The 25,627-nt window shown below is 42.7% G+C and overlaps 2 protein-coding genes across 2 annotated transcripts in view; one reads left to right on the top strand and one right to left on the bottom strand.

Moving 5' to 3' along the window:
• Nucleotides 1-719: 719 nt before the first annotated feature.
• klhl38a (kelch-like family member 38a) lies at nt 720-9,100 on the bottom strand. Its single transcript, XM_033636776.2, has 4 exons — nt 8,963-9,100; nt 5,717-7,073; nt 5,413-5,518; nt 720-4,203 (listed from the first exon to the last, which is right to left on the bottom strand). The coding sequence occupies exons 2-4, from the start codon at nt 7,070-7,072 to the stop codon at nt 3,914-3,916; spliced, it is 1,752 nt and encodes a 583-aa protein (XP_033492667.2). The 5' UTR covers nt 7,073; nt 8,963-9,100; the 3' UTR covers nt 720-3,913.
• A 7,337-nt stretch (nt 9,101-16,437) lies between these two features.
• Nucleotides 16,438-25,627, top strand: part of fam91a1 (family with sequence similarity 91 member A1) — a 32,076-nt gene continuing 22,886 nt past the window's right edge. The window contains exons 1-5 of the mRNA XM_033637506.2: nt 16,438-16,712; nt 18,175-18,259; nt 18,898-19,049; nt 21,602-21,659; nt 25,148-25,215. Of these exons, the coding sequence (XP_033493397.2) occupies nt 16,641-16,712; nt 18,175-18,259; nt 18,898-19,049; nt 21,602-21,659; nt 25,148-25,215 (435 nt within the window). The 5' untranslated portion in view covers nt 16,438-16,640. The remainder of the gene's footprint in view (nt 16,713-18,174; nt 18,260-18,897; nt 19,050-21,601; nt 21,660-25,147; nt 25,216-25,627) is intronic.

Genomic DNA, 25,627 nt, shown 5'->3' with positions numbered 1-25,627 from the left:
TGACTGAGGTGCAATTGAGACGAATATATCCATCTGTAATGAAGAACCATGACGTCAGGGAGTGACAAATAGACTGATAGTGAAGTCCAGGCTTTACTGAACATATATTTGACAATGAAACTATAACATGATTTTGAATTGTCAAACAGAAAATGACATTGCTATGCCAACCACTGGCTGGCTTACAGTTAGTAACTCCTAATTCCTATTGGCGATGTGAGTGCAAACAGAAAAAGAGGCCTAAAAGATTTCTACTTCTCGGGGGAGGCTCCTCAGTGAGCGGTTCCTCCCAGGGAGTCCCCAGAACTGTTGGGTCCAAAAATACCTGTGGATTATTTTAAGTAAGCGGGTCATGATTTCTGGAAAGAGATGTTGCTGTTGAGTTTTTCAAATCTATTTTTGTTTTTGGCACTTTGAGCCTCACCAGCTGAGTGTCATGTAGTCCCATTAAATTGGAGAGAGGGCAGACATCTCTACGGCTGATTACTCCAACACTCGGCAACTCACACCAAAACAGTCTAGATAGATAAATAGCACTATGGATAAGAGGAAAAATATGTATTTTTTATTTTTATTTTGGGGTGAACTGTCCCTTTAAGGTTTTAATTTCAACATTTGAGTGTAGACAAACTGCTAGGTGTTTTGTATCACTCTTCACAGTTAGTATGTCTTGATAATAATTTGTTGAGGCATCAGGTATTGAATCCGCACACACAGACACACACAGAGAGGGGTACTGTGAGGCATTCAGAGCGACCAGGCTAACAAGGAGCCTTTTAACTCAATGACAGTCTGGGCTTGCTAATGTGGAGTGTGATGGAATTCCCTTTTGGTCGCTGCTCCTGGGCAAGTGTCAATGTTTCCCCACTAATGGGCAGGGATTAAAATGTAAGAGTGAAATTGGATGCCGCATCTCTTCTCCTAAGGTCGGCTTCACCGGAGGGCTGTGTACAAGTAGGCCATACCATGCAAACAGTGAGCCTCTCAGGGGGGACACCGGTAACTAGATATGCAGTCTACATGTGGAGCTCCTCTTGAAACTTTACGATGAGAATGTGAAGGGTCGAGAGGTTGGCACATGTTAGTCACACTGTAACATAAAGAAAAGTATTGATTTCACTGCTTTAACTTTCTGTCATAATTCTTACAATATTGCACCAAAGTTAATCGACATTGCAGCGGTACTTAATAATGTATGGAGAACAATGTGTCACCTGATAGCCAGCCAGCATGATTCTGTGTCCATGTTAACAATGTTCCCTTGAAGGGGACATGACTAAGCCAGCCACAGGCGTAGATTTCATGGGAAACACAGAGGACATATCCCCCAATATATTTAAAACATGTGCATTTGTCCACCAAGACTTTTATTTTGACAAAATTAAAAACATTTACACCATAAACTGATGCAGAACAATTCACCAGAATGCAGGAAATTAAGTGTCTGACATTCAAAATTCGAATCCTACACCCTTGCAGTCTTTAAATAAATGGATAACCCTGTAAATTGGCACCAAGTTCAACTAAAGACCAGTCCAGTAAAACAATAACAGCATTTGTACCATGTCCAAAACAGATGCTATTATTTTTACTCCTGTGCAGAGAAATTCAAAGCAATCAAATGAAACTGTCTTTTTAGTATTATCACATACTGCACATATCCAGCCATTACAGTGTTCCTTTATAAACCAAGTCAGAAACAGGGGAATCAATATCCAAAATATAAGCATATTGTACAGTAGGAAATAAAACATGAAGGAAAGAAAGAAAGAAAGAAAGAGAGTCAAATGTGCAAGCAACAGCAACACAGTTGATCAGTGACGTAATCTTAAATAGACCCACTACAGGGATGCATGCCACGAATGATCCGATGGGGCGATAACAGAGTTGCCATGGCAACTGTTACCAGGGCCAGGAGCTGGAGCACAACAGTGAGTGTACGCTCCATAAGGGTCGAGAGGGTTGCAGGGCAACGACTGAAGTAACAGGCTTGTGGAGAGGTTCCACGGTCTCATTGTCTTACACCGTCCTCCGATACATCACAGCCATTGTTCTCACATGAACAGAAAATAGATTTCAGATTAATGGACACGTTTCTGAGAAACCACCTGCAGGTTGCACATTTACATGAGCCCATTATACAGGCTGCAAACCCTGAAAATCTCCACATGTACACCATTTCCAGTCATAATCACCCTTAGTAGGACACTGCATCCCTACCATGCACTTGCCTCAGAGGCAGCATTGTCACATGTCCTCACATCAATGTAGCTGCCTGTGAAGCTTTTTTCTTTATCCAACAACTGTACATGGTGAAATGAAAAGTAAACCACCACTGCGAAGCACAAATCGTTGAGTTTACAGTGCTTTGACTCACCTAAAGCATATTTTTACTTTACCTCATATTGCTTACACTAGATGTGCTGCACGAAAGAAACATAAATGAGACAATACAGAACATGCTTTGTTGGGGGTTCAGTTCTAAAAGTCATGAATCAAGCCAGCTAAACTGGAACAAAGTTGGCCCAGGTAATTTTGTTTAAGTAATATTGTGCTTCTTTTCAACATTTCAGCCAAAACAACAGACTGCTGTCCTTTGCAGAGGGAGCTTGTCCATGTCCTGTCACTGTTGTTCTCATCAGCAAGTGCAATCTGATAGAAGCATGTGGGTCAAGGAGGAATGTTTTTTTTCCATAAAGTGCAAATTATATTAGCTGTCTAATCTAATTTTTTTCAGTTTTACACAAGAAGCAAAGCTCATGGAGTTAACAAACAGCCAGACATAGTTACCTTTGCCCATGGACGGATAACTGAATGGGCCCACTGGGCACAGGCCCAGGGGCCCAGAGTGTCAGGGGGCCTTCACTTGCAAAATGTCAGATATCAAATTAACATGGACCGACCAGGAAGAGACTCAAAATGACCACAGAGAGACACAAAAAGACCACACAGAGATGCAAAAGGCACACAAAATAACTACAAAAACATGTAAAACAACAACAAAGAAACACGAAACAGCCACAAGAAGACATAAAATTACTTCAAAGAGACACAAAATTACCTTAGTAAGACACAAAATGACTACAAAAGCACAGCAGACAACCACAAGGACACACAAAATGACCACAAAACCTCAAAAAGATACATAAAGACTACAAAGAAAGTCTGCCTGTCTTGCTCCTCTGTAGGAGAGGTGGTGGGGCCCTTTGCATGTCTGTGCCCAGGGGCCCATTGTCACATAATCTGCCCATGCCGTCGCCAAAAATGTTATTTTTTCAGGTCAGTTGTTATCAGCAGAATTACAGAAAAACTACTGGCCTAATTTTCATGAAACCAAATCAAATGATCCAAATCATGGGGTGGATTCACAATTTATTTTTCACTTCTGTTAACATTACGAGCAAGAACATCTGGCCCTGGTGGAGGTCTGCGCTCTCCAAGTCTCTAGTTCCCTATGTATTTAATTGTTAGAGTGAAGTCAGCTGCAGCTGCCAGGCAGTGCTATGCTGCGTATAAATGTCTGGGAAATTAAAGCATTAACACTTTTAGTTATCATCAAACGAGCGCAGCCATCTGCGGAAAGAGCTTTTTGGATTACGTATGTGTCTGAACAGCTGCTTGTTATGTAAGTACGTCTGCCTCCCGTCATCTCATGGGCTCTCAGCTCAGTTCCACACCAGGTGCCTTAGTAATGACACCTCTGCCTGTCAGCTGGGCTCTCCTTTGAGTCAGATGAAAGTCGGCCTGGCCTAACATGCTGCTAAGTTGTGGCAGCGTGAGCTGTGTGAAGGAATGCAGTCAGTTTGAAATGGTTTCCCATTTGTGTAGTTAGAGGCCGTTAAGTCACAGCAAAGGGGAGGTGAAGAAGAACATGCAGCAAAGCATTCACCCAAGTAACTGGTTGGATGGTGGCTCACGGTGGGTTGGGTCGGTTGGAAACACAGACCAGCGGCAGGGAGCCGTGGTCAAACAGCTTGTACGGCAAAGAACCTTTCGAGGTCCAAACGTCTGTCTTTGGGTCGTAACACTCGAAGCAGTCTGAGTCCTCGATGACATCGTGGCCGTTGAGGATACGTCCACCGGTGACATAGAGCTTGTTGTTGATCACTGTAGCACTGTGATGCATCCGCCGCTCCTTTAAGTTCTCACACTTGACGAATTTGTTGGCTTTGGTGTCATAGGCAATCATTCGCCTGGTGTATCCTGGAAATTAGATTTTTATTGAGCATATTTTTACGGACAAGCCTGGTGATTGATATTCGATGTATTTCTTATCATCAACAAAGACTAAAACCAACAATAAGCTGATAAGTGTTTTCTGAGTATCTAAAGCTGATTTAGTTTATTCCTCTGTGACAAAGAGCTCCATCATTGTCTGAAATCTATTAAAAACACATCAGTGAGCCACACTGTTGCACTGGGAGACATGTTCTTTTAATACAATCGAAATGGGCACTGTAGTTTATTTTGAGTTCTACATACAGTACACGGTCCTGCCACTGGAAACACTTGTGTTTGGCCGCTGTACCAAATGTGTATCAATGTGCAGCTGAAAATAGTCCCAAACAATTGCATTGTTTTCTCCTATTTATATAATGTTTGCTAAAAACTACAGTGCCCCGGTGTTTAAGAAAGATACTTAGCAGTGGGCTTTGGGCTGGGAGTTTCAGGCAAAGTACAGAAATCTGAAAGTATACACCTACTGTACAGATGTTAAAGCTATCATTGACAACTTTTATGAAAAAAACTTTTTGTGATATTTGCTGAAACTATCATTATATTCTAAAAGCAGTACACAAGACATATCAGGAGACATCAGAGCTAAGGAGTCTCTAATGTGGGAAGAAGCTATTAAGCAGTCTTGTGGTTCTTGCTATTATACTCCTCTATCACAGACAGTGAACTGCGGTCAACCTGTCAAACTAGGCAGCGCTGATTAAATATGAAACAAGATACTGTTACTGCATTGCCTATTTCTCACCTCAAATGTTTTCAGCAACATATTTTAGTGTACTGTTTAGCTGTAAAATGACAAAGTTTGTGACCTGGCCACCATGTTGAAAACAGTTGACCAAAGCACCAAACACTGCCCACTGGTTGGGCTAACTTTTTTCATTTTACAGCTAAACAGTACACTAAAATATGTTTCTGAAAACATTTGAGGTGACAAATAGGCAATGCAGTGACAGAATCTTGCTTCATATTTGATCAGTGCTGCCTAGTTTGACAGTTTGACCACAGTTCACCAGCAGCGAATGGCATGACTGACAGAAGCATTAAAGACTCTTTGGCTCTGATTGGTTGTTTTCATTCACGTGCAATAAGGCTACCAAGTTACCAACTACAGTTTTTACTACGGCATTTATATTCTACAACTGTGTAACAGCTGGGCCAACCATTCACTGAGCTCACCTCCTATGATGTAGATCTTGTCTTCAATGACAGCAGCAGGAGCACAAACATTTTTCACCGTCCTTGTTTCTAGCCTTGACCACAAGTTACGAGAGATGTGATACACCTGTTGACACACCACAAACATCAGTCAGCCTGTTTACAGCAGCATTTGAGACTGTAGTTTACTGTCTTCTTGTGTGGCATTCTGAAAATATCTGTAAATACTGGCAACAAATTCTGTGTCTGTACTTGAGTGGCAACAATGCAGAAATTGGACTCTAATGCTGATTCAATGTTGCTTAAATGAGAAGTCTGACCCTACCTGAATCAGCCTGACTGGGTTCTGCATGGCGTCCTCCCCTCCGAAAACATAGATCTTCTGATCGCTGGCTGCAACAGCTGGGTGCAGCGCTGCTGTGGGCATTGGAGCCATGGCCTCCCATTGATTAAACATGCTGTTATATCTTTCTACAGACTGAGAGATCTTTTTGTCCACCCCAATGCCTCCTAACACAAAAATAAAGTGCAGATAGGACACACTTTGGTGGGCGTATCGTGGCTCCAACATGGGCTCAGCAGTCCGCCACTGGTTGGTCTTCAGGGAGAGTGTGTAAACTGTGGCGCTGACTGAACTGTCACCTGATGTCATGCAGAGGCTGAGCCCGCCGAGCACATAGAGGATGCTATGAATACACACATATGCAGCTTTGTAGAGGCGCAGAGGAAGCTTGGCCAACCACTGCCACCGATGAGTTCTCTCATCATATAGTAGGGCTTCTCGTGAGGTCTGTTCATTGTTTTTGCGTCCTCCAACCACCACCAGTGTTTCTCTGCAGGTGTAACGTCGTGGCGTTGTCCAAAGCGGCTTGAGCTCTCGGCTACACTTGGTGCTGACTGTAAGCATGAGGCGACGCACTGACTCGATTATCTCAGTACAGAGGGTGGAGGACTGCACCAGTGGGTCATTAGCAATGAACTGGAAGAGGTAAGTCGGGTGGATGTAGCGAAGACGGACTTTCTTGAAGAGATCGTGGATTGCACCGCGTCGTGAGAACGGGTCATGGTGGATCCATGCCAGGAGGGTCTCAAACACTTGCTCCTCCTCAGCACAAAGTCGGTCGTCTTCTAGGTAACACATTAGCTCAGGTAGAGACAACTCACAGAAGTCTTCCGTAGCGGCCACATCAGAGAAACACCTCACAGCCATCTCCTTCGCCCTCTCCCTCAAACTCTCACAGTGAAGGATCTCAGACAGTCGTATCATGCTCAGACAGTTTTCTGGACTCAGCTGCTCCTGCAGGAACATGGAGCAGGCCTCAAAGAGACTTCCATAGTGAAGCATGGAGGCTGCCTGCATGAGCGGGAGCACTATCTCCATGGTGATAGTGACACAGCCTGTGTAGACATAGTCCACGATGCCACTGAGGACATTTGAGGAGATTCCCTTCAGATTCACTCGGGCCTGACTGCTCTCCAGAAAATTGCTGCAGAACATGGCGCGGAAGTACGGGCTGCTGGACACCAGGACGTTCCTGTGGCAGGGGATCTCCTGGTGCTCAGTGCAGAGCAGGACGTCTGTCAGGATACGCTCCTGACGAAGGATGTTGAGCTGGGCAAGAAGGTGGGAAGGCAGTTCAGTGTCTTTGAAAGAGAAAACGTCTCGTGGTCTTAAGGCCATTCTGTGGAGAAAGAAAAAAGAGACTCCATGATCATGTTGTATTTCTATTGTCCATCAGAACCAGATGGTTGACAAAAACATGAGCGTACGCTGACATTACACAGTTCTTAAAAAGTATGCTGATGACTATAGATCCATACTTCTCTCATGTCTGTATGTTAAGGGGAAAGTTCCAGTCCCGAAATCAAAAACACATATTTTTCCTCTTACTCGTAGCGCAGTTTATCAGTCTAGATTGTTTTGGTGTGAGCTGCTGAGTGTTGCAGATATCAGCCGTAGAGATGTCTGCCTTCTCTCCAACACAATGGAACTTGGTGGCACTCCGCTTGTGGTGCTCAAAGCACCAAAAATATACATTTTAAAAACACAACAACAATTTTTCGTTCCAGAAATCATTACCTGGTTACTCAAGATAATCCACAGACCTTGTTGTGAGCAGTTTCATGTAGGAACTATTTTCTTTCTACCAATATATCACTGCTCAGGAGGAAGTGTGCATCTACTGCTAGCTCTCCTAGCACCACTGAGCTAGCTAACGTTACAGCTCAGCTGAGGAGGACGCCATTAATGTTTACATTTGCGCTGTCACAACCATGAGCCTCTCGTCCATGAGTAGATGCACACTTCCTTCTGTGTGGTGAAATGATTAGGAGGTTGAATTTGGTAGACAGAAAATAGTTCCTACATGAAACTGCTCACAACAAGGTCTGTGGATTATCTTGAGTAACTGGGTCAGCTGGTTTCATTGCTACTGAGTTTTTCAAATTAATTATTTGAGCACTTTGAGCACCACAAGCCAAGTGCCATCTAGTTCCATTATACTGGAGAGAGGTCAGACATCATGACATTAACTGACATTTTATTTGGCCTTCACTTCTTCAAACTTCTGCAGGGCAGCTGTCCTTAATGTGACAATTACTGACTCACAGATTTCTATTTTTACCCCGTCTGAATTATCTCGATGCATCTATGTAGCATCAAGCCACATCTCCCTCATCAAGCCGTCCATCACTGCTAACATTAACAGAGCCATATCAACAGACCATCTGTGTTTGTCTCTCCATCCCCTCTGAATTTCTCTCTCTGGACATCTCAATGCCTCTCGCTATCTCTATTGCTAATTTCTATACGTTGAGGTTTTTTTTACACCATTTTCCACCTCTCTTGTCTACTCTCTCACTAGGTGGAGGGTTTGTGATGATCCTGCTGTTTAAAGAGCGGGCATTTCATTGGGCTATTAGCGACACTAAGTCTTCTAATCATGGCGACAGCTACTGATTTACTCCCACTTACGGGGCCCAGCTTGTCTGATATATTTAGACCTCTGATCATTATTGTATATTGTGAAATGACTGTAAGTGACGTTTCACAGATAATTATTTCTCCTCAGATTAAATAAGACCTGCTAGTTGAGAGAAAGTGCTCCTTGTAATGAATTGCATCAGAAATTAAGACTTGAGTCACGTTCATGTATAGATTATAGTCAGTCACTTGGATTACTTTCTGTTTCTGAACATTTATCATGAAACAAGTATTGCTGTGTGTTCTCTTTTGTAAAATATTATATATATATTTTGAAACTCCTAACACCGTAACCAAATACCAAAACTGATTTATAAATATGTTATCAATAGAATATATTCCAGTGGTTATTATGAAAGTGGCACAGCTGGATTATATTAGCAATTTCTGCCTTAAAAAAAAAAATTCTTGATCAAAACCTATAAGATGTGAATACAATTTAAGCAGACACTGAGGCTTTTACTTAACAAAAGCACCAAGGCATTTAAATATTATGTTTGTGTCAAACTGGTGAGTTTGACACAAACGTGTTGCTTATGAACCTGTTGCCAGTTCATCAGCAACATCTGTGACTGAGTGAATCCTTACCTCCTGCCCTCAGAAAATCAATAATCAGTATCCAAAATGTCTGGTCAGTGTGGTCAGAAAGTATGTGTTCCAATCAAAAAGGACCAAAACATTATCCAGACAGAAAGTGGGTAGTGCAGTCAAGGAGCATGACACAGAGAAACGATGAGGCTTTCCAGTTAGGCGCTGTGGAGCTCGCCATGAGGCCACTGTGTACATTCCTACAGCTAAGAATAGTATCCCGGGCCACCGTGACTCCAGCCAGTCCTCTCATGTGACACAGAGCTGTTTGGTACCCCGTTGCCGGCTTAACAGCTCTGCCAGGGTCCAGTGGAGAGAGTGTTTACAATAGCCAGGGGAGGGAGAATCATCACAGGGTCCTGACTCAGCCATCGAGCCCACCCAAGCCGGTGTTTAATCAAAGTGTCCCCGAGCTGCTAACCCTTGTCCATCTCCCTGTGCTGTTTAAGACCTCTCATCCTCCTCCTCCCTCGTATGTGTGTGTGTAACCCAGGATGAAGGTAAATATAGAGCGGTGCTGATGGGCCGGCTTGATCAGGAGAAACAGCTGTAAGGACTGGGCTCAGTGTTCGTGAAGATGTGCATGCTGTGTCTTTGTGTTGTTCATGCACACCTGGATATGACTACTGTTGTTACTATGACTACTACTCACCTGTTTAAGGTGTCAGTACACTGCAGCACAGTCATGTGGCCAAATAGTATCCATTACTCTCAATCCTGGATATAGTGGGGATAGACATACTGTGGTCTCAGTGGCATATTTAGCCAGTGAAATCTAGTTGTCTTTTGTCTTTGCTGTCCATTGTCTTTGAGTCCATTGTTTGATAAGCCATGTGATATTCTTTACTATATTATTCCTTTCAAAAAGTAATCCACCATGAAAATGGAATAATAGAGTGCAGAGAACTCTTTGGCTGATGTAGAGTTGTGGTTCCTGACCAACATACAAGGGCCACAAAGATAAATTAGACTTTAAGATGATTACAAAAATCTTTTTATTTACCTTACCTTAATTTTTTTTGCTTCTTCTTCTAATTTGGTGAAACCTGTGGTTACTGGTGGTAACATCATATTTCACCAGTTGGACACTTTTAATGTGAACTGGCAGCTGATGGAAATGTTCAGTTTGCATTAGCAGTAACTTTATACAACTCTAAGATAAGAACAACAGTAAACAGTGAGGCTGATATCAATAAGATAAAATTACAAACAGAAACGTTGGCTTACATAAATAAAGGGGACACGCCCCCCTCAATATGTGCGGTAGGCTCCGGTATAAAAACATAAAAGTAGTACTTGACATGATTGAAGACACTGAAGACACATTATTTAGAAACACAACATACACTCTTGCTGGATTACATTTATTGTTTCCTGTGAGTCCCATGTGTGTATTTGAGTCTGAAACAGGAATGGCGGACTCCGCCACTAACAAGGATACTAAGAATGACTTTCCTCTCTTTTAATAGATGATTTAATTATACCCATTGCATGCTAAAAATGGCAATAGACTCCTTTCCCATTGCCAGTAGACAAGTTTGCCTTTCTATTTCTTTCTCTAGTGTGTCACGTTTACGATCACAAATGCACTGGACAGGACTGTAGTAAACAGTAGAGAGCAGCATGGAGGCCAGTGAAAATGTAATGGTGGTTACTTCTTTTTTACATGTGTTTCTTTTTCAGTCTCTCTCACTGTTGACTAATCTGAAAAGATGTTCGAGCGCTGCAGGGACAGAGATGGACAGAAGTTACGAAGGTCGTGCCGGTGGATTCTGTGGTCCATTAGAATCCCTGACTCAGCCCCTTAATCCTGACCATTTAACAACCCTCAAAACTCAGTCATTTTTTAAGGGAGTCTGGTGCTGTGTCACACATTCTGATAGGTGACAGATTTTGGTGTTCACGCACAAGGGGTGAAAATTAGCGTATCCACTTGGGTGCTATGTTTCCATCCCTGCTAGAGCTGAAAAATACCTGTGACGTCTGCACAGTCATTTGTTAAGGGAATAAATGTCCATTGTAACCTTTCCCACTAAAGACAAAGGCTTTCTGAGTGTCTGACTTATTTTTATCAATATTATTATTATTTTGCTGAACACTGAACCATCACCTCTTCAGGCCTCTAAAATTAAATCATAAATCAAACAGTCCGAGAAGGAAAACTGCTGCTCACAAGCGGACATAGCTTCATTTTAAGGCGCCAGGAGCCAAAGAGTCTTGGAGACATTGATATGAAGGAACAGGCAGCAGACTCTCATACCTTGCTGAAAGAGAAAAACGAATCTGGACAGAACCTGTTGTAACATTATTTGAAGTCACTGATGGGCAAGATTAAAGGAGGAATGAGATATATTCTCTTTTATGTCATGACCTCATGTTTCCACTCATACTTTTCAGAGATAGATATGGTCCTGAGGCATTTACAGCTCCTTTTCCTCACAGTTGATATCACTACTGTAACTTGTCATTTCTTTATCTCTTAAGGGGGCCTTATCTTCAGCTCCTTTCTTACTTGCACTCCTTGCAGCTCCTGAGACAGCAAGATGAAATATTGCCATGTTTGTCTAGCGGCAAATGACGAGGAACTGGAGTTACATGTGGACATATTGAATGACAAAGCTGCAAGAAAGTGAGCTGTCAGCAAGTCAGACATCATGACATGTGAGCGCACACAGCTTTGGTGGACTTTGTCACACAGTGAAATCCTACACTCAGTTACCCACTGACAGCTTCATGCTCATAGGTCATGGTGTGTAGCTAGACACTCCTTCAGGGGCGAAGCTTCAAATCTGGCAGAGACCAGTTTCTTAATGAATGCAGGTTCAGGTGCAAGACGAGTATTAGAATTTTCCACTTTCGCTTTATCTGACCGGCTTAAACCCTCACTTTCTTGATCCACTGATGTCCTTGCTGCCGAACATCTAATGATGGCTTTGAGGGCAATTTATTTAAATCTACCGATAGAGCTCAGTGGAACTAGGCAGCCCCTTATCTTCATTTTGCACTATTTTCTAAATCAGATTATTATTTTTTGGACACATTTATGTTTTCAAGGAATGTTAAAGGTTATGTTTGCTTTGTGAAATTCTGCAGAAACATTTCTTTAAAAGTGTACAGTGGTGGAAAAAAGTTTTCGGACACCCCATGCATTTGTGAAATATTGCATTAAGAATCACTCTTAGGTCTTCAAGTGCAATTTCTTTTAGTACAGTCACAGCCAAAATACTAAATAAATCCTAAAAAAGCCATTAAAAACTTAAAATTGATTGGTTCCATAAAAATACATAAGAAACTTTGAGTATTGGGTCATTTTGGTACCAGTGATGAAGGTCGTTCTTTTTATTAAAAGACACGATTTTTGTTGCCAAGCTTTGTGTCTACATAAAGCCAGCACATTTGAAAATTCTTCAGACACAAAAATGGCTAAAACAAGGAACCTAACACAGGAAACACGCCTGAAGATAAAGATTCTCAGCCAGGAAGGATACAGCTGCCGCCAGATAGCCAGGAAGTGCAGATGCAGTCCTTCAGCAGTTGGATACACTCTGCAGAAATACAGACGAACCAACAGCTTGGAAGACAAACCAAGATCTGGGCGTCCAAGGGTTTCTTCAGCAAGAAATGACTGCATCCTGATCTGCATGTGCAGGCAAAACCGCCGAATGACATCACAGGAGCTTCAGCAGCAGTGGTCAAACCAAACTGGTGTCCAGTGTTCCACCCGCACTGTACGTGGCCGACTTTTAGATCATGGCTTAAGGTCCTACAAGGCTATCAAGAAGCTCCTGATCAATGAGAGACAGAGGTTAGCCCGGCGTTGTTGGGCCCAGGCACACAAGAACTGGACAGCCAGGAATTGGAAGAAGATTTTGTGGTCAGATGAGTCCAGTTTCCAGCTTTATCTTCCTCCTACTAATGTGAGGGTACGCAGAAGGCCAGGCGAAGCATTATCTCCAGCATGTACAGTACCTACTGTCAAGCATGGTGGAGGCAGTATCATGATTTGGGGATGCATGAGTGCTGCTGGTGTTGGTCATCTCACTGTCTGTGATGGCACATTGAACTCTACCAAGTATTGTACCATTCTCGAAACCCACATGCTCCCTTCTGCGCGTGCACTGTTCCGTCAAGGTAAAAACTGGATGTTTCAACAAGATAATGCCCCTTGCCACACATCCAAGGCCAGTAGAACTTGGCTGCAGGAGCACAGTATCCAGGTCTTAGAGTGGCCAGCTCAATCCCCAGACATGAGCCCCATTGAAAATCTGTGGTGGATTATCAAAAGGTCTGTTTCAAAGCATAAACCAAAGAATTTAGAAGAATTAAAAGCAGTAATTCAAGAAGAATAGGACAAGATTACCCCTCAACAGTGTGAAAGGCTCGTGGGGAACATGCCAGCCAGGATTAGAGCTCTACTACATGCCAATGGCAGGACTACTAAATATTAATTTGATGATGTGATGGTTTATTTATTTTTTGTTCAGTTTTGAACACATTCTCTGTTATTTGTTGACTTTGATACTGACAATGTTGAGAACTGACATATTGAAACTGTCAAGAATTTAGTTTTGTTAGTTTTTCTTGTAAACAATAAACAAAAAAATATAATTTGTATTTGTTTGTATCTGTCTAATGCAGCCACACCTTTTGAAACACAAAAAAGATTTTTCCACAAATATTTCATGATAATATTTGAGATTGTGTAAAATTTTAAGGGTGTCCGAAAACTTTTTTCCACCACTGTATTTTGATTCCGAGGCTTTATGATGGTAATTAGGCATAACAAATATTGATCAGTTAAGAGCATTAACAGGCTCCATTCATCATTGCCTATTTAGTGTTATTCTACAGTGGCAGACAATCCCAGTGAATTATTCCTTTGAAAACTGATATTATCCCTACTCACCATGGGCATTGCTAAAATGACACCAGGGGCAACCTTTTGCGTTGAGTGCCACAAAAGCTGCAGCCATTGTTGTTGTTTGTTGGACTTGAACACCATTCTCCTGGGCCAAAGTCCAGGGTTCGTTGACCCTATCCACCTCACCTCCTGCCCACCCTGAACGGACTTTCAGGCCCTTAAAATCCATAATCCATTGCTCTGAGCGTCTATTAATAGTGGTTTTACATTTGAGTTAGTGGAAAGCACAATGCATCTCACACTGACACCAAACTCTGCCCTCAGCATCATTATAGTGACTCCAGGGACACTGCCCAGGTTAAGTATTTTGATGCTGCGGGAGTGAGACCAGGCTGCATCTGAGGCCACAGACCTCAACTGTTGTCCTTAAAAACACATCAGGGAGGCACACTGGGTGACATAACTCTGGGCACTGTAGTTTATTCTGAGTTGATCCCACATACGCCATCCTCCTGCTGTAAATACTCACTACAGCAACAAATGTGTATTAATCCATCACTGAAAATAGTCCCCAATAAATACACTGTTTACTGCTGTTTGAGTAATGTTTGCTAAAAGGAAATTACATGGGCTTTAAAAAAAAGAAAATATATATTCATGATCTCTTCTTAAGGCGAGACGTCCCAGGTACAAACATAGATTTCTCATGCACCGGTCAAATTTGAGATTTTTGGGCTAAATTGCTTATAAGCCATGTCTATTGTCAGACTAGTGGGAAAAAAACATCCAAAAAACACATTTAATGTGGTTGTTTTAGTTCAGATTTCTATTCTGGAAATGTGTTGAAAAAGCACATATTTAATTAGATAATGCCCCATTTGCATGTTTAAACATAAAATGTCAGAAAACTTTATTGTTTAAATGTAAGTAATCAGCTGGTATCTATCATGATGGTATCTATGAGTTACTCAGAAGTGAACTGGCCTGCTATATGTACACGCTGCCCCAGTCACTGGTAGCCTATGTTTTTATTTACAAAGCTATTGTTGGTAAAATTCCTTCCTACTTATCTTCTCTTTTGGATATGAAATATGGAAATTACAATCTCTGTTCACAGGACTTTTTGTGTCTTGTGCTTAAACTTAGAGCTGGCAAAAAAGCTTTTAGGTTCTCTGCACCTACAACATGGAAAAAGAAGCAGAGTGATCTTGCTTCAAAACATGGCGACCTTGAATGAGCTTAAAACCACAGGGAAATCCACTGAGTCTAATCTATATCTAATCATTTTATGTCACATAAATCTATGTGCTTTTATGTAAATGTTAATTGTTGTTGAAATTCTGTTGCTGCTATTCTTGGCCAGGTTGTTCTTGTAAAGGAGATCTTTGATCTAAATGGGAAAAACCTGGTTTAATTAACATAAAATTAAAAAAAAAATAATAAAAAAGTGACAGTGTTTACCCTGGTGTCTTATTTTTTGTCTAAAAATGTATGGGATTTTACAATAGATACCTTTTTATTTTAAGAACATATTTATTAATTTGCATAAAACACAGAACAAATCCAAAGTTATCCAAAGTTCTGATTTTTGTTCTGTAAATGTCTGCAAATTAGCACTCTTTTTTAAAGAACATTTGCATTTTAAGCTTAAACTTTGTTACTGTTTAGAAATGGCCTGTGGAGCATGACAAAAAGCTCAAGGTGTCGACCTGGTTTCTAAATTTCCCAGGTCCCAATCTGCTCAAGGATTCTTACGACGTGTCGGTACCCCAGATGTACCCCTAATCCAAGGTGGGGCCTCCTTGGATCGGACCTGGCTCTGTACCTGTTGAGACATGGACACAGGATCTCTGGGAGTGTCCTGTGGTGTCTGGCACCAGATCCATTTAGTCCAGTGGGTTGTGAGGTGGGTTAATGGCACGTGCCACAGATGCTCATTCAGATTAGGATCTGGGGAATTTATCGGCCAGGTTGACACTTTGAGGTCTTTGTCACATTCCTTGGGCCATTCCTGAGTGATGTTTGCAGTGTGGCATGCTGCATTATCCTGCTGGGGGGCCACTGCCATTGGGGAGTACTGTTGCCATGAGGGGGGGTACTTGGTCTGCAACGGTGTTTGAGTGGGTGGAACATGTCAGGTGGTATCCACATGAATGCCAGAACCAAAGGTTTCCCAGCAGAACAATGCACTGGAACAAAATAATCAAAATTATTCACTTCACCTGTTAGTGGTTTTAATGTTTTGGCTGATCGGTGTATATACATATAAATATTGATGCAAGTAATCAACAGGGGAGAATCATGGTGTTATCTATTAGTTTGTGTCTCCCCTAAAGAGTTTTATCATATGTGCAGGAATGTATGAGCTTGGTGCTGAGGGACAGACTGTACAGAGAGATGTTGTTGACTCAGTCTGTCTTTTTATTATAAGTGTTGATAATACGAAAACAGAATACGATCTTTCCTCTGAGGCACGTTTTTGAGGTGAAACTCATTTGACATTAATCAGGTTTGATAATCCCATCACCTCTCATTTGTCGCCTCGCTCTCCAGCTCCATTCACATCCACGGTCACGCCTCGGCAGGAAGTGACGAATGTAGCCACGAGCGTGACGAACGGCTCGTTCGAAAATACAACAAGGAAGTGACTGTTTATTGTAAAGGAAAATAATCACCGGATAAATCCTCTCTCCGAGCCGTGGGGTCGCTTCGCTCGGTTGTTGGGTGTCGGGGGGGGCAGAGTCACCGTGGACTTGCCCGAGAGCCCGTTTTTATCGTCTCGAGGGATTCTGCTTTTAGCCAGCTAGCTAGCTAGCGATGAACACGGACGTGGAATTTCACATCAGGCAGAATTATCCGTGGACCAAGCTCCCAGCTAATGTCAAACAGGTACCGTGTTTAAACGTTTCCACGGGGCAAGGTGAGAGGGGGACACCGCTGTGTCGTGGAGGGGTGAACCTGTCAATGTCACCGCGGTGCTCGCTGTCACACAGGCAGCTGTCAGTGTCGCACGGCTCGCGCTAACCTCCTCTCTGCAGGGCTTCACCATTCAGCCGGAGCCATAACTGACCATCTTTACATTGAAGCTACTGCCTCTAACCACACTGACATCACATGACAGACAGGCTGTTAGATAGGTGGCGTCACATGATTATAGCTCGTGGATGGCAGCTGCAAATACTGCACCCACACCTTAGAGCTAAATGTGTTAACTGTTAGACTTGGAACATTAGGGAGGATGTTTTACTATTAATTATCTGCATGAATCCCTCCTCCCGCATGAACGTTGTGCCATTACGCCAACACGTCGTGCTGGAGTGGAGGCGGGTTTATGTACATGCACTAGCTTTATGCTGCTGTTTGAGCTGCTTGCATCCTTGTGCATCCTCACCTCAGATGGATTACAAGGCAGAAAAAGTGGACAACTGCCCAGAGGCTCCAAACCTCCAGAGGCCCCAGACCTTTAGGCATAGATATAGATTTGGGGGAAGCAGGGGACACATCCCCCTCAACACTTAGACCTAGAACTTTAGAGTATTCGTTTTGACAGAATTAAAGACATTTCCAACATACATTGATGCAGAAAAAGCAAAAAAATATGCACAAAAATCCACCAGAATGCAGGAGTTAATTGCTTGATGCTTAAAAGTTCATAGGTTAGCACCCCAAACCTTGTTTCATATGTGTCCGCCCCAGTGTTTAAAGAAACCTACACCCTTGGGTGGTTGTGGCTCAGAGGTAGAGCGGGTCGACCACAAATCGGAAGATCAGCATCTCGATCCCCGGCTCCTCCAGTCTGCATGTTGAAGTATCCTTGAGCAAGATACTGTACCCTGAAGTGGCGGTTTCATCGGTGTGAGAGTGTGTTAAAAACTAAGTAGCAGGTGGCACCTTGTATGATAGCCTCGGCCAACTGTGTATCAACTGGTTTTTGCTAATATATTAGATATTTTAGGGATGCACCAAGTTTCCAGGTTTTACTTTTCCAATACAGATGCTGCAACTTTAATCCTGGGTGTGTACTTTATCTTAAATTTAAAGTCTATATCCCTCACTGCATGGAGATAACGTCCAGAGGCCAGAGATTGCTATGAACAGAGTCGGTGACCCGCTGTTACTGAATGAATGTACAGTAACTGAAAGCGTGAACAGGGAATCTTATAATGCCACTGACAAAGAAACTGCAATTAGTGTGGAAGGGTAAACTGGGGCCAGCATGGAAAAATTATACACCTTGCACAGACAGTGGGGGGAAAGTGTGATTAAAGAGGGACCAGTGGCTCATTTAGCCCCCTGGCAGGTTAATCTAACCATGGTCCTCTCCTGTGTGTTGCATGTTTTTGCTCTGCAGAGTTTGGGGAACTCCCAGCGTGAGTATGACAAGCATGTGCTGCTGTACAGCATCCGCAACCAGCTGCGATTCCGCAATAACCTAGGTGAGTCGAGTTTACCTCTCAGGACGGCGCTAAAACGCACACCTTGTGCCGTAGGACACACCATGAGTAGGTGTGAGATTACAAGACAAAGAGTGTACAAATCAAGAATAAGGCATATGAGTCACCCAAATGTACGCCAAGTTTCCAGTTTATCAGGTACATTTAGCTAAAATGAATGCATCCTAATACAACAGCCCTGCAAGCAATATATCTTATTATTCAGAATACATTAGCTTTAGCTTGGTGTATAAATAACTGTCATTTTTGTGTAAATTGTAATTGCACCAGGTCCAATCAGCTTGCAAACAAACATTATTTCAGGGTATGCACCTGGAATCACAGTAACATTCCCCTCTTGGTATGCTTGTATGAGAATGCAGATTGAGTAGCATTGACATTATTCGTAACGTGCCACTTAAAATAATGTGTAATAGTGTCTAAATAGCTGTATAATTATAAACACTTAATGTAATTAATTGTCTTCCCCTTCCCCCGTGACCTTCTGGAGCTTGTTCAGCACTTGATCAATACTCCTGTTTTAACCTGGATTGATCTGGTGTAGATTTACTGGAAGTGTTACTGTATGAACGCTGATCCCCAGCTGTGACCTTACCGCTGTGTGTGTGTTTTATGAGCAGTGCGGCACGTGAGGAAGGATGAGCGCAAGTACTACGAGGAGCTCCTGAAGTACAGCCGGGACCACCTGATGCTCTACCCCTACCATCTGTCTGACATCATGGTCAAAGGGCTGCGAGTCACTCCGTTCTCATATTATATCGGAATCATGGAGGTAAGCCTGTTTATCATAATCTCGGTAAGCAGCTTCTCATGCACCTGAACATCTATCTTTGTACACACAGTATGTGAAAGCACCGGCTGATCCGGTCATCTAGCACTGCTTTCTTCTGAAAAGACAATAACATTGGTAATTTCACATTTTCATGTGCGCTCCCAGAACAATGAGCTGGGTAAACTCAGACGAAGAGCAGGATTTCTTATTGTGCAGCAGCGAAGAGTCTCTAATTGGTTTGGAAACATCCAGTCTCTGTTAATTTAAATTGAATAGTGTCTTCAATTTTGGCATCCCTGGAAACCACTGCAGAAATTGCAGTTACATACAAAACAGGGACTCTAAGAACACATTATAATAAGAAGGATCTAAGCTTTCTGCAACCCCCTGCTGCTGTGTGTAATGTGCTCTTTGTTACTTGGAAATATTCCATATAATTTGGTACACCTGAATAGATCTACTAAGAACTCCAAACTCAGCGCAACTAAAATTTATTTACAAAGCTCATTTAAAACCAACTCACGTTGACCAAAGTGCTGTACAAAAGGAAAAAAAAAGCTAAAATCATACATGAGATGCAACATAACTGTCAGGTACTCAGCTCACACATTTAGAGACGCAACACACACAGGCATGCGTCAGGGAAAACCACATCAGGGGGACTCAAATGCTAATGAATAAAACGATGTTTTGAGCCTGGACTTAAACGAGTCCAAAAGAAGGTGTCCTTTTGTGCAACTACACCTTTATTCTATAGTCAGTGTCTATAGAGAAGAAACCTGTGTATGTTGTTGGTGAGCATTAGTCACACACTTGAAATTACAAGTCAGGTGCATGGAAAAAAAAACAAGAGGGAAATGTTGTAACATAGCATACATTACCACCACAATCAGATAGAAATATTCAGCAGTGATGGGTGAAAATGAGCAAACATGCACTCATGAATTCCCGATTTTCCCATTTGCTGTTATCATAAGGTACTGCTGACGCTGCCTGCTCCGGTGAGTGAGCGAGAAGCAATTATTTCAGACTGGAGTAGAGCCCTGTGCCAGTCAAGGCCAATGGTGCATTCATGTGCTCCTCGGACGGTAGTTTTGTCTGACTTTGGTGTGTTCATGAGCTTTAAGTTGTAATGTGGAAACAACATTGTCTCTATAAAGAAGATGTATTTTTTATTGCTCAGAGTGTTTAAACAACATGTTGATAATGAAGGGCGAAGGAAACGGATCAGCTGAGCCATGAAATATGATCGGGAATTAATTTTTGTGATTATTCTGACACCACATGACTGCAGAAGCAACTCGGATGTCTGCTACTTGCCCCTCAAAGAACGCCAGATTGTTTGTCAGTGACATTTCTGGAACATCTATCGAGCACACATAGCCTAACTATATACAAGTGGGATGCCGAATCACTGTATTAAAGTTAATATTTAAAATTTTTAATCCAGATTTATGCATGATGACCAGTGATGCACTGAAGAGAGTAACGGTGTGTCATGGAGGATAACACCAGGTTTTGCAACAAGTATTAATACTTGGAAGGTTCAGTACATTAACATGTTATAAACTCGAAGGAACCGATACTGATCGCTAATATTCAGTTAGTCTATAAAATATTTAGCACTCTTAGAGGGGCATGTGGTGTAATGTATTCCCCATGTTGACAGACTTGGCATCAGTCAGGCACTAGGTGTCAGTCAGTGTCTAGTGAAGCCTCATGTAGCAGCTCAGGGAGACACAGAGGACAGAACCCAGGACAAACACATCCGGAGAAAATCTTTGCTCGTTTTGCTCTGCAGTCAGTTTGTGCCTTTGTCTGCATGACGGCTCACTGTCACTGATAAAGCTCAATCTGTTGTTTGAAGCCGACACAGTCGGGCTCAGAGCTCAGACCTCTCTAAGACTTGGACCAGCCGGCTTCTCCTTGACTCCTGACATTATCTATTAGATTACAACAACTGGGCCCGTGTGTTCACACTGCTGGGAGTGCTGCTGTTGAAAAGTAATCCACACTTCCGATAATAACTATGATTTCTTTGTAAAAAGTGTTCATCTGTTTTGCTGTGAACTGATTACAGATATTGTAATTTCTTTGCATAATGCCCTCAGACGTATTTCCATAACTTCACTACCCTTTGTGTTTGCAGAGTGTGTGCAGATGCTAACTGCCACATTGTTCCACATTCAGCATACTTCCCATTTCATAACAACCGATGTGACTAATGTGCCCTTTCTCATGACTTATAAACACGAATAAAGGCGAACCATTTCAGCTCGCACTTAAAAAGGCTTCACCCACTTTCCTATGCATGCTAAACTAAACTTGACTGAGCTTTAATTTTGGCCACTGAATTGCCGAAGGCTGTGTCATATTCTGATAATCCGTTTTAAGCACTTAATGAAAATGGGGTGTAGAAATTAGCACGGCCGCCCAGATCTGCTAATCCTGTTATTAATCAGAGGCAGAGGGACGTAGAAAGGGGAAGAGGAAAATGAGTTTAATTCTTCTTTTCCCTGTCTGCTCTCTCCTTTCTCTTTTTGCACCTCCAGGATATTATGAACAGTGAGAAGAGTTACGACTCCTTGCCCAACTTCACCGCTGCCGACTGTGAGTCCCCCCACCCTGTTTTTTTTTTTTTTTTTTTTTTTCTGTTTCCCCTTTCTCTTCCACACTTGAAAGGACTTTACTGGGGTTCTGTGTACCTCCCACTCCTGCTCTCTGTGTCCCTGGTTTCTTTTTTACATCTTTGCTAGCTCTTGATTTTGAAGGGCTGTCAGTGCATGAGGCTGGAGAACAGTCACAGTGCAAAGATGCAAAGTTTTCAGGAGGCTTAGGGATTTGAAAGAGGGTCATGAGGTCATTGGAGGGCCACTTTACACTTTTACTTTGAAACTGAAGATCTTCAAAGGTTATCTGACAGTCAGTATGTTTACATGGACAGTTTAATTCCACTTTTAATCGGAATGAAAGGCCATTCCAATTAAAAGTGGTCATGTAAACGGTCATTCCGATTGAAAATTAAATCCGATTAAAGGGGGTGGTTTATTCCGTTTGTCATTCCGAATGAAAGAATTTTGTGTGCATGTATATACTCATTCCTCTTTAAGTTCATTCCAGTCTTTCTGCGCATGCTCGTTTCCTTGCCCTTCTGGCCCGATGACGTATATAGCGCGCATAGCAACGGGCTGCATAGTAACGGGCTGAGATAGAGCAGTCGGACTTGTTGCACTCACCGGTTTCCATTCGCCACAGCACGGTCTTATATCTCCCTTCTTCAACCTTCTACCTCCCTTCTCCTCCTCAGCAGATGAAGCATTAGCAGAACAAGGTTGTTGTCGTACTGCTGCTTCAAGAATATAAGCAAAACACGCCCGAAAAAGGCACTAAGAACGTCGTCGTCAAGCATCTTGTTATCCGGAGCGAGGACTACAGTGTTTTCTTCCGGTAAACGTAAACACCTAACATCCGCCCCGCCCAATCAGAAACCTTCCCTGCCCCAAACCTTGCGCAGACCCGAATAAAGGCAATTTAAACTGATCTCCCGTGTAAACCCTCATTTGGAATGAATATTTCCCATGTAAACTACCTGGAAAGATTTTAATTCCGAATGATTTCATTCAGATTTATTTCATTCCGAATGAGAAGCCATCATGTAACCGTAGCCACTGTTGCATTATTCATAGTGCATATCAATTCTTCAGAACTACAACCGAGACCATCGATTAGTCAACTGACAGAAAGCTAACTGTTTTGATAAATTGTTGCCCAAACCTGTATTGTGAGAATTCTCTGTTTTTCTTTGTTTCACATCATTTTAAAGTGACTCTTTTAGCGTTGGAGGGTTGGACGGACAAAACAAGCAATTTGAAGAGAGCTTTAGGAAGAACTGCTTTTCTCACACAGAGCATTTCTGAAGTAATTTAAGCCAATCTACATGTTTTTAGGAAGTTGGGTAGTTTTTGTGTTTGTCGATAAAGATGAAGATTGGCAGCTGGAGTGTTTTGGCAGGAGGAGCGTATGTCTGTTGCTCAGTTTTCTTGACAAGTGCATCTATTTCTTCCAAGTGTTTTCGATTTGCTTCTGTGTTGTGGAGGCATGAGTTTTCTCAGAAAGCTTACTACTACTTCTCTTGAATAACAAACAAATCCCACACTGGTTTTGATGGTTTATGAAGGAAATGGTTTTCAAACCGACCATCTTGGAACCCATCGTCTATCAGACTGACTATGATAAAGCCTCTTGGGGCAACAGCCAATATATCGGGGAAATCCGGTGTAGCCGGTGTATATCTGGGCCAAGACTCCCTCTTCTGTGCACCTTCCATTTTGGTTAATCTCTATAAACAGACATCTTCATATAAAAACAGACAAATAAAAGGGCGGCGGCAGTAGCTCAGTCCATAGGGACTTGGGTTGGGAACTGGAGGGTCGCCTGTTCGAGTCCCCGTCCGGACCAAAATATGGAGCGTGGACTGGTGGCTGGAGAGGGGCCAGTTCACCTCCTGGGCACCAACGAGGTGCCCTTGAGCAAGGCACCGAACCCCCCAACTGCTCGGGGCGCCCCACCAAGGGCAGCCCCCTCACTCTGACATCTCTCCACTTTGTGCATGTATAGGTCCTGTTTGTGCATGTGTGTGTCTTTTGGACCTGTGTGTAATTGACAAGCAAGAGTGAAAACATTGAATTTCCCCTCAGGGGGATTAATAAAGTAAATAAACTTAAACATAAACTTAAAAGCTTATATAAAGCTAAATTGACAGCAGATGATGACCGATGGGTTCCAACATTGGATTTCAGCCAAAGTGTTGCACCTCTTCACACAGACTTTTTACCTTCTGCACAGACAGGCTAAAAGGGTGACTGGAACGCTTCTGATACCAAAATCTTGTCCTGTTTTAAATGATTAAAACCCCACTGACTAGCATTACTAATCAACCTAAAACATTTCTTTGTATTTCCATAACAGTCCAGAGCACCGGCCAACTGGTTTAAGGATTGACTCAGATAAATCCCATTTCACGGTGAATCAAAATTCTCACAAAACAAAACGGTCGCTTTTCTGATATGTTACTGCATCACCGAGGAGCTGTGATCTTGAAATGATCGCAAAATCAGATTACAACTGCGTCAGAGCTGAAAGTCAAGTGCATGGGCTGTCAAGTGTAACAGGCTTTGGCATTGACCTGTGAGTCCTGGCTGTACAGGACCTTCATGCTGTGGAGACAGAAGGCTGCCAGCAGGCCGTCGGAGCCGTGCACGCAGGGGCCTCTCTCCTCTAATCTCCCTGGAGGAGCTTTGGAAGTGTGTCATGCAGAAGTGGGTGGATGGAGAGGCAGCAAGAGTGTGTGTGAGAGAGTTTTACGTGGGCGGATGTTTGTGTGTTGTGTCTGTGTCTCGGCGAAACAGCAGGATACGTGTGTGTAGGATGCTGCTGCGTTTGGAGGCCAAAATGCAAGCATCCCTTACTGGTCCCAGTTTGCATTGGCAGCTGTCCCAGCACATTTTGCCCTGCCTTTTCCAGTCCTGTGCATCATAGACTGGAGGAGTGGACAAGGTGGGATTTGGAGCCAAAATTTGCATAACTCTCCACTGTACTCTGTGTTTTCTCATAAACACGTGTTCATTTAATTATAGACAAAAATGCATGCACACGCTCAATATAATATCTTCAGAGATCCCTCTGTGTGTGTTGGTAGATGGATTAGTAGGGCTTTTGCGTGTGTGTGTTCGTGTTGGGCTTGTCTCAGAGAAGGTGTGTGGGTATTTGTGTGGACCTACTCCCTTAGCAGACTTTGGATGAGTCACTGTTACCACTCGTCAAGCTCCGTCTTTCTCCGAAGTGCCTCCAATATGAAGTTGGAAATATCCAGGAAAACTAATTCTCAAACTTCTTCCTTCTCGCTGTAATTCTCTCTCATTTTTTTTCTGTAAAGCCTCAGAGCCTGTAATTGAAAAATGCCAGAGACACTTTTTGCGGCTGCACTGCAGCCAGATTTATTTGCCTTGGTGTTAATGTGCAGCGATTACAAGTTCATGGCCAGTTACTGTGGCATGATTGAGTTTTACTGACTTGCTCATTTTCTCATCATCCCACAGGTCTGCGGTTGCTCGGCATCGGGAGAAACCAGTACATCGACCTGATGAACCAGTGCAGGTCTTCCAAAGTAAGACATGTTTATAATGTAGCTTTTTAAATGACATAATACAAATCATACATTAAATTTATAGATTTGTTCTTGTTAGCACATTTAGTCAGGGAAAAGTATAGAATTTCATTTTAGTAATTTCAAGGTCTGGATAAAATATGGAAAAAAAGAAAAGTAAAGAAAGAAAAGAAAAGGGGGTATGGCATTTGGAGCCAGTGCATCAAAAAAGTTTACCACTGCGTGAGAGTGTGGGCCAGAGCGAGCCTGATGACGTCAAAAGCAAGGCAAGATGTATGGCATGTGACTGAACGCACTCTCCTGCGCAGACCTGCCTCTACGCCTGTATGTCACAGCCTCACAGCTCGGCCCCAAGTGCCTTGAAACTGAAATGAATCCAGACGTCTGTGACTAGATTAGTTTGAAAGAAAAT

The sequence above is a fragment of the Epinephelus lanceolatus genome, chromosome 16 (genome assembly GCF_041903045.1).
Source record: "Epinephelus lanceolatus isolate andai-2023 chromosome 16, ASM4190304v1, whole genome shotgun sequence".
NCBI lineage: Eukaryota > Metazoa > Chordata > Actinopteri > Perciformes > Serranidae > Epinephelus > Epinephelus lanceolatus.
This window is presented reverse-complemented; position numbering and strand designations above follow the sequence as displayed.

Bases quoted from the DNA above. Each gene is read 5' to 3' on its own strand.
- klhl38a (XM_033636776.2), bottom strand. From the start codon at position 7,072: ATGGCCTTAAGACCACGAGACGTTTTCTCTTTCAAAGACACTGAACTG. The intron at 5,519-5,716 runs GTAGGGTCAGAC...GTGTGTCAACAG, and splicing joins ACCCAGTCAGGCTGATTCAG to GTGTATCACATCTCTCGTAA. The intron at 4,204-5,412 runs GTGAGCTCAGTG...TCTAATTTCCAG, and splicing joins CAAGATCTACATCATAGGAG to GATACACCAGGCGAATGATT.